The sequence below is a fragment of the Aegilops tauschii genome, unplaced genomic scaffold, assembly GCF_002575655.3.
Source record: "Aegilops tauschii subsp. strangulata cultivar AL8/78 unplaced genomic scaffold, Aet v6.0 Super-Scaffold_267, whole genome shotgun sequence".
Lineage (NCBI taxonomy): Eukaryota > Viridiplantae > Streptophyta > Magnoliopsida > Poales > Poaceae > Aegilops > Aegilops tauschii.
In genome coordinates, this window is record NW_027332465.1 from 260,264 (window position 1) to 275,740 (window position 15,477).

General features: G+C 47.0%; 1 protein-coding gene across 1 annotated transcript; it reads right to left on the bottom strand.

Annotated features, from left to right (window-relative positions):
* Nucleotides 1-10,091: 10,091 nt before the first annotated feature.
* LOC109768746 (WRKY transcription factor WRKY28) lies at nucleotides 10,092-11,722 on the bottom strand. The gene is made up of 2 exons (XM_020327478.4): nucleotides 11,078-11,722; nucleotides 10,092-10,958 (listed from the first exon to the last, which is right to left on the bottom strand). The coding sequence occupies exons 1-2, from the start codon at nucleotides 11,639-11,641 to the stop codon at nucleotides 10,542-10,544; spliced, it is 981 nt and encodes a 326-aa protein (XP_020183067.2). The 5' UTR covers nucleotides 11,642-11,722; the 3' UTR covers nucleotides 10,092-10,541.
* Between the last annotated feature and the right edge of the window lie 3,755 nt (nucleotides 11,723-15,477).

Sequence of the window (15,477 nt, forward strand, 5' to 3'; positions counted from 1 at the left end):
ACTCGGAGGTGCCATACGTTCGGTACTTGGATCGGTCGGATCATGAAGACGTACGACTAGATCAACCGTGTTGTGATAACGCTTCCCCTTTCAGTCTACGAGGGTACGTGGACAACACTCTCCTCTCTCGTTGCTATGCATCACCATGATCTTGCGTGTGCGTAGAATTTTTTTTGAAATTACTACGTTCCCCAACAGTGGTATCCGAGCCTGGTTTTATGCGTTGATGTTATATGCACGAGTAGAACACAAGTGAGTTGTGGGTGACATAAGTCATACTGCTTACGAGCATGTCATACTTTGGTTCGGCGGTATTGTTGGATGAAGCGGCCCGGGCTGACATTACGCGTACCCTTACGCGAGACTGGTTCCTCCGACGTGCTTTGCACAGAGGTGGCTGGCGGGTGTCAGTTTCTCCAACTTTAGTGGAACCGAGTGTGGCTATGCCCGGTCCTTTGGAAGGTTAAAACAGCACCAACTTAACAAACTATCGTTGTGGTTTTGATGTTTAGGTAAGAACGGTTCTTGCTATGTCCGTAGAAGCCACGTAAAACTTGCAACAACAAAGTAGAGGACGTCTAACTTGTTTTTGCAGGGCATGTTGTGATGTGATATGGTCAAAGCATGATGCTAAATTTATTGTATGAGATGATCATGTTTTGTAACTGAGTTATCGGCAACTGGCAGGAGCCATAGGGTTGTCGCTTTATTGTATGCAATGCAATCGCCTTGTAATGCTTTACTTTATCACTAAGCGGTAGCGATAGTCGTAGAAGCATAAGATTGGCGAGACGACAACGATGCTACAATGAAGATCAAAGTGTCACGCCGGTGACGATGGTGATCATGACGGTGCTTCGGAGATGGAGATCACAAGCACAAGATGATGATGGCCATATCATATCACTTATATTTATTGCATGTGATGTTTATCTTTTATGCATCTTATCTTGCTTTGATTGACGGTAGCATTATAAGATGATCCCTCACTAAATTATCAAAGTATAAGTGTTCTCCCTGAGTATGCACCATTGCGAAAGTTCTTCGTGCTGAGACACCACGTGATGATCGGGTGTGATAGGCTCTACGTTCAAATACAACGGGTGCAAAACAGTTGCACACGCGGAATACTCAGGTTAAGCTTGACGAGCCTAGCATATAACAGATATGGCCTCGGAACACGGAGACCGAAAGGTCGAGCGTGAATCATATAGTAGATATGATCAACATATTGATGTTCACCGTTGAAACTACTCTCGGTAATGCACATCACTATAAGCCTTGCAAGCATTGTAACTAATGAGTTAGTTGTGGGATGATGTATTACGGAACGAGTAAAGAGACTTGCCGGTAACGAGATTGAACTAGGTATTGAGATACCGACGATCGAATCTCGGGCAAGTAACATACCGATGACAAAGGGAACAACATATGTTGTTATGCGGTTTGACCGATAAAGATCTTCGTAGAATATGTGGGAGCCAATATGAGCATCCAGGTTCCGCTATTGGTTATTGACCGGAGATGTGTCTCGGTCATGTCTACATAGTTCTCGAACCCGTAGGGTCCACACGCTTAAAGTTAGATGACAGTTATATTATGAGTTTATGTGTTTTGATGTACCGAAGGAGTTCGGAGTCCCGGATGAGATCAGGGACATGAGGAGGAGTCTCGAAATGGTCGAGATGTAAAGATCGATATATTGGACGACTATATTCGGACTTCGGAAAGGTTCCAAGTGATTCGTGTATTTTTCGGAGTACCGTAGAGTTACGGGAATTCGTATTGGGCCTTAATGGGCCATACGGGAAAGGAGAGAAAGGCCCCAAAGGGTGGACGCACCCCTCCCCATGGACTAGTCCGAATTGGACTATGGAGAGGGGGCGCCCCCTTCCTTCCTTCTCCTTCTCCCTTCCCTTCTCCTACTCCAACAAGGAAAGGAGGAGTCCTACTCCTGGTGGGAGTAGGACTCCCCCTTTGGCGCGCCCTCCTCCTAGGCCGGCCGCCTCCTCCCTTGCTCCTTTATATACGGGGGCAGGGGGGCTCCCCAAAGACACAACAATTGATCTCTTGATCTCTTAGCCGTGTGCGGTGCCCCCCTCCACCATAGTCCACCTCAATAATACTGTGAGCATGAACAAAGTTCAAGGCTAGCTCGCACTTTAACAATGTTCGTCTTTCTCACTTTCGCTTTTTCTTCTTTTGAAAAAGTTTTAGGCTCCCCTCTTTATTTTTAAACTTTATAAAAGCACACAACAGAAATAAATGACTCTCTAAAACTTCCGGTTTGTCTCCCTGGCAGCGCTTTCTTTAAAGCCATTAAGCTAGGCATATAGTGCTCAAGTAATGGATCCACCCGGATCCCAAGGTATATCAAAGCCAATTTTAATTAACAATGATTTGTGATTTAGTAGTGAGCACAAAGGAACATATATCATGCAACAACGAAATCTAACTCTCTTCCTATGCATCAGCATGTCATAAAAGAACAATTCATGCACACATAGTAAAGGCCAATGCATAGTATAAATAGTTTCTTGCAATTTTATCATATTGGAAACATGGAGAGGCGGACATGTAGTTCCTCTCTCATAATAATTGCAAGTAGGAGCAGCAAGCACATGCATATTATATCTATCAAAATCATCATGTGTAGTAGTAAAACGCAACCCATCAATATAATCCTTAATAAGGGCAAACTTCTCCGATATAGTGTAGTCGGGAGAATTCAAAAAGATAATAGGACAATCATATGTGGGTGTAATAGCAACAATTTCATGTTTAACATAAGGAACTATAGCAAGTTCATCTCCATAAGCATAATTCATATTGGCATCTTGGCCACAAGCATAGCAAGCATCATCAAAAAGGGATATTTCAAAAGAATCAACGGGATCATAACAATCATCATAGCATTCATCCTTCGGTAACCACGAAGGGACATTAAATAATGTATGAGTTGAAGAGTTACTCTCATTAGAAGGTGGGCACGGGTAGCTAATCCGCTCTTCCTCCTTTTGTTATTCGCTCTCCTCATCATCTTTTTCATCCAATGAGCTCACAGTTTCATTAATTTCTTCTTCCATAGATTCCGGCAAAATATTAGTCTCTTCTTGGACAGCGGAGACTTCCTCAATAAATGCATCAATATCGGCATTGCATTCATAATTCTCATAGCACTATTTAAGTATAGCTAAATTTTCAGGTCTGTAAACAGCATCATAAAGATTTTCACACTCTTTAAACAAAGATTCAATTTCATAAGCACCCATGAAAGCAACGAATTCTTTTATTTGTTCCACATCATAATAATCATATATACCATTAGCATAAGAAGCCAATGTTTTATTATCATTAAATTCACATGAAAAGGGAATGTGTGGAGCCTTCATCCTAGAGCAACAAGTATAATCTTATCTCAAGCATAGTTGCCTAGCGTGCAAATGCAACCTATAAATTTGATCCCATAATAGTTTCCCTTTTTGAGTCAAGCGATAATCCCTAAAGTATTCACGTTGATCCAACGTGTCTCCCATTATAAAGTTGAATGGGGTTTTCTCAGGATTATCAAAGTAATACATAATATCTTTCACATAACCAGCATCGAGGTTTTTAGGAGGTTCCCCATCTCCATGAGTAGCAAGTACACCTATTTTTTTGGTATTTCGTGTTCCATATCCATAACTAAAGGTAGAGAACAACTAAGAACAGCAAATAAAAATTACTTAGTGATAAAGCAAACAAGCACACACGAGAATATTCACCCCACGCTATAACTCCCCAGCAACGGCGCCACAAAAAGGTCTTGATAACCCACTAGTATAGGGGATCAATTGTAGTCTCTTTCGATAAGTAAGAGTGTCGAACCCAACGAGGAGCTAAAGGTAGAACAAATATTTCCTCAAGTTCTATCGACCACCGATACAACTCTTCGCACGCTTAACGTTCGCTTTACCTAGAACAAGTATGAAACTAGAAGTACTTTGTAGGTGTTGTTGGATAGGTTTGCAAGATAATAAAGAGCGCGCAGATAAAAACTAGGGGCTGTTTAGATAAAGAAGCAATAAAGTTAGTATAGCGAGTGTGGAAAAGTGGTGGTAGGAGTTGCGAAATTGTCCCTAGGCAATTGACTACTTTACTAGACCGATAGCAAGTTTTATGTGGGAGAGGCCACTGCTAGCATGTCATCCCTGACTTGGAATTCTATGCACTTATGATTGGAACTATTAGCAAGCATCCGCAACTACTAACGTTCATTAAGGTAAAACCCAACCATAGCATTAAGATATATTGGCCCCCTTCAATCCCGTATGCATCAATTTCTATGCTAGGTTGAAGCTTCTGTCACTCTTGCCCTCCAATACATAGTCCTATCAACATACAACTAACCGTATGGTGTCATCCACGCGCATGCTCATATGATGGGAACCAAAGGACAGCAACATAACCACAAGCAAATTAAACCAATCATAGTAATTCACCAATTACCGATAGGACAACGAAAATCTACTCAGACATCATAGGATGGCAACACATCATTGGATAATAATATGAAGCATAAAGCACCATGTTCAAGTAGAGGGTATAGCCGGTTGCGGGAGAGTGGACCGCTGTAGATAGATGGGGGAAGGTGATGAAGATGTTGGTGAAGATGACGGAGGTGTTGGTGTAGATTGCGGTGATGATGATGGCCCCGGTGGCACTCCGGTGCCACCGGAAGCGGGGGGGAGAGAGCCTCCCTCCTTCTCCTTCTTCCTTGGCCTTCTCCCTAGGTGGGAGAAGGGTTCTTCCTCTGGTCCTTGGTCTCCATGGCATGGGAGGGGCGAGAGCCCCTCCAAGATTGGATCCGTCTCTCTCTCTCTATGTTTCTGCGCTCCAGATTCTGGCCTTTCACTGTTTCTCATATTCCCGGAGATCCATAACTCCGATTGGGCTGAATATTGGACACAATCTCTATCCGGATATTAGCTTTATTGCGGCGAAAGAAGGGCACTAACCGCCTTACGGGGTGGCCACGAGGGCCCAGGGCGCGCCTGACCCCCTGGGGCGCGCCCCCCTGCCTCGTGGCCCCCTCGGGCATCGTCTCGCGTTGATTCTTCTTCCCAAAATTCATAAATATTCCAAACAAAATCTCCGTCAGTTTTTATCCCGTTTGGACTCCGTTTGATATGGATTTTCTGCGAAACAAAAAACATGCAACAAACAGGAACTGGCACTGGGCAGTGGATCAATATGTTAGTCCCCAAAATAGTATAAAAAGTTGCCAAAAGTATATGAAAGTTGTATAATATTGGCATGGAACAATCAAAAATTATAGATACGACGGAGACGTATCATGCACTAATACTTGTCATCTTACCTGACAAGATATTGAAGACTGACTGGGATGTGGCGGGAGGAGGAGCTCAGGTGGTGGCCGGAGCTAAGCGCGCCGAGGATTTCATCCCCACGAACAGGTGGCTTAGGACGGTGGACCTGCCTGGCAGGATCGCCTTCGTGAGCCTGCCTCGTTCAAGGGGACGATCTCTGAGGTAGGGCCACGAGGAGGGGGCCAGGGAGCCAATGCGCTTCTACTAGCAGATCGAGGACAACGAGGCACATGGTGCTTGGCCGGGGCTGGAACTACTTCTGCCGCCGCCACCGGATTGTCCCCTGCGACCTCGTCGTTGTGCGCATCTCAGGACTCGGGCTGAAGATTCAGATCTACAACCATGACTCCTCGGTCATGTGCAGGTTTCGTTGTAGCAGGCACTATTGCGTTGGTAACATCGAGCAGGCTATGTAGTTAAGTTAATTAAGGTGTGAGTGGAGAACTTTTATGGTGTGTGGCGAGACTTGTGCTGGGAACTTGCTCATATTTTGGCCAGGAGCAGCACCCTGGCATGGAGCAGGGAAGGAGGATGCCCCTGCTATTAATCTAGACTTATGCTATGTAGTTAACTAGTTTGCTGTCATTTCCTTCTTTGCTGTGTTTGATTTCATTTGGTTGCCTGCTGTTGTGCTGTTGCTGTTGTGCTGATCATGTGGTGGTAAGGCCACCACATTTGAATGGAGTGAGCAGAACACAAACGCAGTTTGCAACCAAACAACTGAAGTTTGCATCTGCTCACACCCTAAGCATAAAAACGGCAACCAAACAGCAGGGGTAAGTGCCTCTCCATGCGATGCAGGCAACCAAACAGGTTGCATCTGCTGCATATGAGGCTGCATTTGATCAACCAGGCTGGCTGGAGATGGACATGCCATTCAACTACTGTTGCAAAATGCAACCAAACACGCCCTTGGTGGTTTACCGTCACTAACTCGATCCGTTATAACGAGTAGACCATTTAAGCACGTGCATGCATGTTTGAGGTTGAATGGTGCTCTCAGGGATAAAGTAGTATCCACGACTTCACGGTCGAACAAATGAACGATCTCGCCCCGTGGAAGGACAAGCAATGCGAGATCCTTCCATTTTTCTTGCCAGAATCTGGAGGGGAGACTAGCTTGGCTTCTTTGGGGCCGAAGACATGGATAGGACTGATCAAGGGTCAGACCCGCAACGCGAGATCCTTTCATTTTTAAAGCATCGAGTGACCTTTTCTAACTATTGAAATAAACAAAAAGTTTTTTATTAAACAAAAGATGAAAATGAATCGAGTGAGTGATCTTTTTTATTAAACAAAATGTTTTTTAATCTATAATACCTAAATAGTTCATCCCCATTAATCTATTTCTCTTGACATGCAGCCCATCCACATCATCAAGTAGGTCCCATGTGTAAAAAAGTTTTCATTCTCTCAATAATCTTCCTATAATAACTTCCATCACGCTGCATGTCATCTATTGTGCGTGGAAGACAAAAGGAGGGCCTCTCCATCTTTCTATCCACTATCTACAGGCTCATCGTTTCTCACATCTCCGGGCCCTCTGCTCTTTGTACGGTTTCAATCTGTATCGCCACATCGTTTTAATTACGACGTATCAGTTCCTCTTCCTCCTCCTAATAATCGAGCAGTTCTGAAGATCGGTTGGGGACACATCGTTTTATGCTCATCTCACCGGTCCTCACCACATGGAAGATCGGCAGTCTGCCCTGCTCGATGGCAAACAACCCAGCCTCAAATGGATTCCCCGGCAGCCCAACTTTTGGGCGCAGAAGCGATACTACGAACAGTCGGACGGCCAGGCTGCCGTGCTACCGGTTCCAGCCATGCGGCAACATGAACTCGGCATAGTTGTTGCTTCGGCCTATGTTGTGGAGGACGGGCGCCATAGACTTCCCCAACTACCTTGAATGGATTGGGTAAGTTGAATTGTCGCTCACCTAGTACCATGCGCACTGCCCTTACCCTCCAGGTCCCAGCGCTGATTGCGTCCACGTTTCTTCCCCATGGCAGCACACCGATGCACAGCTTCCTTCCTTCTTCCAAGGCCATCCTATTTTCTCCACGCACCAAGACATCACTGGAATCTCCAAGGCAGCGGCATGTGTTCTCCTTCGTAGCCCCTCTCCCTCTTCACCTTCTCTATTCTCCAACAAATCCCATTGCGTGCTTGCAATAGAAACAGATGGATTTATGCCAAAAAGAAGGAACAGATGGATGTACTCCACCCTCCTAATCTCATGTATGGGTAACCGACACATTTAACCCCCATCGCCTGCAAGTGGCATGCGTGTTGGCAGGGACAGATCTGCAACCATAGACGTTCCCTCCCCTCTCCATCATATGTTCTCTCTGCAGCCTGTTCGCCGTGGAGTCCGTTTGATTCTGCCCTCGACATCCAGTTTTTGCAGTTTCAGTTTTTAAATCCAGATTTAAGAATTGATATACGTAGAACTGCATCAGCTATTTGACTCCGAACATTCATGTATTGTCCGCACAAATTACACGTATTGTGTTCAAGATAATAAAGCTTGATACGATCTGCCCTTTGTACTGAAAGTTTGCTCTTAAATTGTAGATTATTTCAGAGAAAAGATGGATGGCCGTATATCCACTCAGCTGGATGGATGGTAGGTCACTAGCTTGCATATTTAACAATGCTTTTGTGGCCACAATTAATTTTATTCGGTATGTTTCTTATGCGAGAAGTGAACTATTGAAAGGAACATCATCTATCACTATTAATTTGTTGCTTGCATCTGACTATCGTTTCTAACTATGTCGATAATTTGGATCTCGGTGCTTATCCATGTGTAAGTTCTCATGCTATTTCTAGACCAGTTCTTTGAGAGAAAAGGAATTGCTACTCCCTTCGGCAAAAAAAGAATTGATAATCCTCATATTGGAGCTCCATTACTCACTGTCAAGTAAAGCAAGCTACTACAATGGTCATTCATTTTTTTTCATTATCTGCTCAAATATGTTAACACTGTAGGGTATGACAATTGATTTACAACAAGACTAACAGATAATACACAGTAAGTATCTCAAAATGGCAGTCAGTACATAACCTTTCATAGTGTCACCATTTCGGAATCTCAGATAGCATAATTCACATTTTGTTATCTTTCTAATTTACTCCAAGTATTGTGCCCATTTAATTTTTTTATCTCAAGGTCATATATCTACTCCGCAAACAATGTCATTTGATTTATGTATTATCATGTGCATAGGTCTAAGAGTTTCCGCAGCAATGCGCGGGGTATCATCTAGTTCTAAAAGGAATGAAACCTGATATGGTGTCATTGTATGACACCCATACCGCGTGGTAAAAATTTGACAGAGTTACGGAAAAAAAAACTGATGCACAGTCTTCGGGGAAGTATCATGATTTTGAAGGGGAAAATGTTAGGTGTGTAGGTGAATTTGTTTTTTTTATCATTTCCCCTTGAATGTATTTCTATGTTTAATTTACATGCTATTGCAAGTTTCATGATGAAATTTGGGACTATTCTAATTAATACAATATATTTACTCATTTAATGCGTTTATACTAATTTAATGAACATAAATCATATTAGAACTACACATACATTACAAATGTCAAACTATTGGTGAAAATATACCTTTTATTTTATTGACTATGTATTTGGGTCATGTATTGAAGTAAGACCTGCACGCACATTAGTTGGATATGCGACATGCGTGTGCCTTGAGGTCGCGTCTTCTGTTTCCAAACAGCCTACAAGATAGCATTTTCAAATACTTTTAAATTTCTAACCACATAATCCACATGTCATGCATAACGACACCATGCAAAGTTTCATATGTTTCATAAAACATTAGAATTTTCTGAAAAATTCAAATTCAGTTTTACATAATTATAATTAAATTTGTGTGCTTGAGTTCTCCCATACACATATTTGAAAGTACCAAACTTTCGTTTCCAGTACACCTAAATATTTAATATGTGATCTTTCTTCCAATGTTCAAAATTAATTTTAAATCTACAGTTGCAGTTCAAATTTGTATTATATCCAATTAAATACAAATTTATAAAAATATCTAAAATAAGAAAAATTTAAAGTACATGGTTCAACCATTAGCTAATTTGAGAAAAAATTAAAGTACACAGTTCAACAATTAGCCAATTTGAGAAAATTCACAGAAATTGGATATGTTTTGAAAAACCTGGAACATGGCATGATCTCATGATATGCCCTCGCTAGGCTGTAAAACAATTAGCCAATTTGAGAAAATTTGTCATGCCACGTGCTTAAAAGCGGAGCATCTCGGAGGTCTCATGGTTACGAGAGGGGATGGGTCAAGGTTAAGGGGATCTGACTGTCCCTTCGTCGGGCGGCCTTAACACTTTTTCTTCAGTCTTATAAGCGGAGCATCTCAGAGGAAGACTCATGGTTACGAGAGGGGGCGGGTCAAGGTTAAGGGGATCTGACGGTCCCTTCGTCGGTCGGCCTTAAAGCTTTTTCTTCACTCAACACTTAAGATTTTAAGCTATATGTCCTTTTTTTTTGGCTATTTTCGGATTCGTTCTATATTTCCCGGACATTACGTGCATTCCTAATGAATATTCCCATGATTTATCATCGCACATGATTTGCGGTTGTAAACCATGTGCGATACGTTAAGTACGCCGCAGAGATCAAAATTCATCCCAATTTTTCACACGTTCAGAAGCGTATGTTAAAGACAGTTGGCTAATTTTGACCACAAATTGCGTAATTTTGCAGCAGAAAAGTCAACATCGGTTCATACGCTTACTATTTTACAAACAGTTCACCAGTTTACATGTAGATGAACTGCACAAAATATTCACTACGTCATGGATGCATAGAAACCTCGTGCCACCATCGTGATCGTGATCTTCCTCGGCTCAGAAGAAGTTTCCAGAGGAGCTCGCCAAGCCGATGATCTCCACTGGTTTCGGGGCGGCGACCGGCAGGACTGCCTCGGCCGGATCAACCGTGACGCCCGCGTGGGCGATTCGGACACAAACGGGCACCGCTGTCGTCAGGGTTGCGTCCGTTGTCGCCGTGGCTGTCGAGGTGCCGCTCTTGCCAGGTCTATCGCCGTAGGTGAAAGTCATGCACCAGCCCTCTCTCTTCAAAAATGTTTTCCTGAGTATATTCTCTTGTGCTGTCAGCTTTCCGGTCAGGCAACAGGGATCCGACCAGAGAGCGCCGACACGAGTGCCGCCTTGAACCCGGGGTCCCTAGTCAGCGTCGCCGCCATCTGCTCCACCAGGTTCTTCCTATCGGCCACCTGATCCGCCGTCGAAGCCTCGTGCTTCCGCTGCTCCTGAACAAGCACCGGCGCCGGTGATACGTGGAGGACGGCTGCGCCGCCCCTCTTCCTGCCACCAGAGCCTTGTTGCTTGGGCGGCGGTGCGTGGTTGTGATCGCCGTCGTACGTGGCCACAAGCACGGTCTTGTCGTCGGCGCTGCGCTGCACCTTCTTCTTCACCTGGCACGACGGCGCGAACGAGCACCGGAAGTAGGCCCTCGGGCACGGATTGTCCTTGGTCACCTTCTGTCCGTACTTCCGCCATTGGTACCCATCCTTCACCACCTGCTCGTCAAAATCGATCGCAAATGAATTAGCTAATTGGTGGCGGCTACAACTTTCGTCGCGATCGATAATCACGAGGAAGAAGATCGACGGACGTTTGCTGGGTGTTCGTTACTTACGAGGCTGAGGTCGGAGGGATCGGCGTGGACGTAGAGCTTGGAGACCCTGCTGGCCTTGACATCGTCGGCGCGGACGCGCTTGCTGTCGCAGGGCTCGTGGACGGACGTGCACTCCGCCTGGTCGGGGCCGACGTTGACGCTGACGGCGAAGACGCCGCTGCCAGCCGCGGCGAGCGGCGGCGAAGGATTGCGGCCGGCGGTGTCGAGGCTGTCGCTGCGGGCGCGCTTCCTGGACGGCGAGGCCGCGGAGCCGCCCTCAGACGTAGACAACGACTGCTGGTTGTTGGCCGCGGCCGCCGCCGCCATCATGCCGCTGACCTTGCCCTGTAGGTCGGAGTACTTGGCCACCAGCGCGCGGAGCATGTCGCTGAGCATCCTGTTCTCCTCGCCCACGCGCCGGAGCTCCGCCTCCAGCGCCTCGACCTCGTGGTTCTTCTTGGAGGACATGAAGTCCTCCTCCACGAGGACCTTGGTCACCGGAGGGGCACCCCGCCGCGCCGTCGGCCGGCCGACGTTGAGGCCGAGGCTGAGGGAAGTCTGCCCCATCATCCACTGCTCGTCCATGTCTTTCTTGAATTCGCTGTAGCTTAAGAATGGGAGAAGTCGGAGAAGAAGACCGGGGAGCTTGCTAGCTAGAGAAGTGGTCGTGGCTGGGAGGAGGCGCGCGGGCATGAATATATAGAGAGGAAGGGGGACATGCGAGGGTGGGAGTTTGGTAGGAAGGAAGCGGGGGATTGGAGACTGCGGAAGGAGGAAGCATCTTGGGGTGGGCCGGGCTCGTCGTCGTCGTCGCGCTTCTTTTGGTCGCCGTGACCGCGATAGAATATTTTTGGTGAGGCCGGGAAGAAGTAGTACTACTAGGATTTATTTTTGTGGATGACACTGACAATCAGCATGAGGGAATCGATGGATGGATGGATGCGTATTGGGTGGGAATTTTTTGATTAGTCGAGTGCGGTGGGGACAGAACAGAAGCACTTGTTTCCTTGGGGTCCCCGTTTGGTCAAGGAGAGCCATCGCGTGCAAACAAAGAAAATTGCATGCGGCCTGCCTTGATGTTCTTTATTTAACAATACTAATCATTTTTATTTTTACTCTCGAAAACAATAAAAAAAATTTAGAAAACTTTAAACCTATTCATTTTTCAATTATACTGGTGCAACGATCACTAAAAATAATAAAAATTACATTTACATTCATAGACCACGTAGCCATGACTATAATTACGAGAACCGAAGGCGCCGCCATTGTCGCCGTTCCCTTGCCGGAGCCGAGCAAAACTTGTTCTAGTAGATGGTCGGTAAGTCGTCATGCTAAGTCCTCGTAGGACCAACACATCAGACTAGCAACCACTGTCGTTGAAGAGTAGCGTAGATCAAAATGATCCAATCTGAAGACACCCGAATATACACGAACTACGACCAGATCGAAACAAATCCACCAGAGACACACCTTCACACGCCCTTCAGTGATGCTAGATGCACAATCAGGATGGGGGCTAGGCGGGGAGAACCTTACAGACCGGGAGCGATGGCCCTGACCTGCATTGGGCCCAGACCTGACCCGCCTGAGGCCCTAAGCGGGAGCCGTAGGTCAGAGCCACCACCTCCGCGCACAGCTGTTTCGGACCCAAGAGAATGGAGGCCGCCACCACGCCCTATGACGCCTGCAAGACCACGACCACCACGTCGATGTAGCCACCATAGGACAGCCATGCTGCCCGACCCGCCTTGGCTCAGCATGGCTGCCCGAACGTAGGCACTGCTGTCGTCAGGTAGGGCAGTAGGCTTTGACTAGTGTGCCTGACGGGAAATCGACCGAAGGCCGCTGCCCATCCATTCGCCTCCGCCTCCCGGCTAGACATGCCATGCCTATAGCCTACACGCAACCTCCGCGCCGCCGCCACCAGCCATGACATTGTCGAAGCCCCCATCCGCTGCCGTGCCATGACGCCCTGCATACCACCATGCCTCCGCTCGAAGCTAATGTAACGAGCCAGCAAGCCACGCAAAGAAGGGAGAAGGGCCCCCACCGCTACCTATGCCGGTTGGGCTTGGCCAGGCGGTGCGCTCCGGCTGCGGCAAGGGGGAGGGGCCAAGAAGTGGGCTGGAGGCGGCGCCGCTAGGGTTCGCAGTTCGGCTCGCGAGAGCAGGTCGGGCAAGGTCTATTTCTTCCACCAGGTCAAAAAAGACACCTACTTCAAGATGGAATTTTATCGATTCTATTTGTTTTTTCTTTGTCCCGTGCATGCGTTTTGGATTGGTTTCGTATTGCAAATATGCTCTTTCTGCTCGGTTCCCACACATGGCGTGTCAAAACATACGTTTTGGACTGCCAGGAGATACACAATGGACCTGGACCCAGCCCGAACCAAGACTTCGAGTTGACGCGATCTCTTTGGAAGAAGAAGGATTGGTAGGCAGTGACCGAACCAATATAGAAAACCAACTCTCAGCGGGCAGGGCCTGGTTTGGACCTAGTGTGTACCCACACGGACCTGTCAAAACGAAATGTGGCTTGATCTCTTCGCACCATTCATCCACGCAGCCGGCCACTCCTAATTAGCTAGCAGGGAATTGGCAAGTCGACCAGGTCACATTTGTTGATTGGATCGTCACAGCTGATTACAGTTCATTAACTATGTATACAGTCCATAGACTTCATCCACAGGACATGCTTAGTTGCTTACCTAGTATGCTTCGTCTAGACACGAATGTATCTAACACTCAAACGTAACTAGATACATCCGTATTTAGACAAATCTAAAACAAGAATTTTAAGACGGAGGGAGTAATTTAATATGTGCTTCCACTAGTATGTGAGTACTATACTACCCAGTCTATGCATGCCACCTCTTGTTTCAGACATCTGTCACATCTCTCTTGAACCGGCCAATGCCGAGTTTGTTCGGAATTTCCCGGTTTCTTATGAAAGCAAGCACGACCGCATGAAAAGTAACTAAGAATTCTTATGTGCGGAAGTGGCGAAGTTGGCGTTCTTCAACATTCCGAAAACAACGAAGAGTGAAGTCTGATTTAAACCTTAAGGTTGTAGGGTTCGTCGTAAATGAACCCTCACCTTCGAATCCCTGAAATCTGTAACCCATCCTTTGTAATCCTAGTCGTTTTCAACCCTATGCCAACCCTAGAACTGTTTGTAAGCACAATCCCGGTCGGGATCACTCGTTTCTCTCACTGACAATCCGGACCTACATGTCATTTCCATCTTCTTCATCTATCGCTTCTCCTCTCTTTCTCCCGCCGCCACGTTTGCATGGATGCCGAGATCCGTCTTCCCATACCCACTATTTTTCACCTGATCCCGATACCCTGTGATTCCTTAATGCAGATCCATCCTTCAGGCACATCCTCTCCTTCGCCGCTGTCCCGTTGTCCTCGCCTTAGAGCTCCTCCGATGATTCCCCATGGACCACGGTGTGGCGCCGTGCGCTGCCTCGTCTGGATGATGCGGCTTGCGTGGCCTCATCCTCGGCAACTCCAGTTCGTCGGCATCAGTCGCCGTTCCGCCGCATCGATCCGCGCTCCGAGGTCCGAGCTCGCTCCTGCCACGCAACAGGGGACAGCCACCAGGGACCTTCTGCCCTGCCCCCGTCCATGGCAACCGGTGCGCTCGCCGATCTCCTCAGGCGGTTGCTTCCCATCTCCCCAACGCGGCTGCGAGTCGTCGTCCCTAGCTGAGGTCCCACATCCTCTCACTAGTAGAAAGCAGGGCTTTCGTTCGGGCCTGGCCAGCCCATTAGTCCCGGTTTGGCACGTACCGGCACCCATGGGGGGCATTAGTCCCGGTTCGTGAGCCCACGGGGCCGGCCGGGACCTCGTGGGCATTGGTCCCGGTTCGTGTGGACCCATTTGTCCCAGTTCTAGGCACGAACCGGGACCAATGGGCCTCGCTCCTGGCCCACAACCATTGGTCCCGGTTCGTGGCTCGAACCGGGACAGACTAGGGAGCTTTAGTCCCGGTTCCAGCCACGGACCGGGACAAATGAGTTTCCTATATATACCCCATCACCGCAGCAGAGCACTCCACAGTGCTCTGTTTTTTGCTGGCCGGCGAGGGGGAGGGCATTGGATGCTCTAGCTCACCTCCTATGCACATGAGGTGTTCGATGAAATGCCCGAGCCACACTAGTTAAGCTTTCTCCTCTCGAATCTCGACCTCCGAGCTCCATTTTTCCCGAGATTTGTCTAGGTTTATATTAGCGGTCCGTCACGCCCAGATCGCCCGTGCCGATCTCGTCGCCGGCACCACCGTGGTGCGCCTCTTGTTCTTATCGTCTTTCTGAAAGAAAAAAAATTCTTACTTTACATAGATACTTGTCTAATTTTCTTACTTTTGACACACATAATTATATATAATGCACGCAGATGAACCGGCAATGA

Coding starts and splice junctions, on each gene's coding strand:
- LOC109768746 (XM_020327478.4), bottom strand. CDS start 11,641: ATGGACGAGCAGTGGATGATGGGGCAGACTTCCCTCAGCCTCGGCCTC. Junction 10,959..11,077: donor ATCCCTCCGACCTCAGCCTC/GTAAGTAACGAA, acceptor TTTGACGAGCAG/GTGGTGAAGGATGGGTACCA.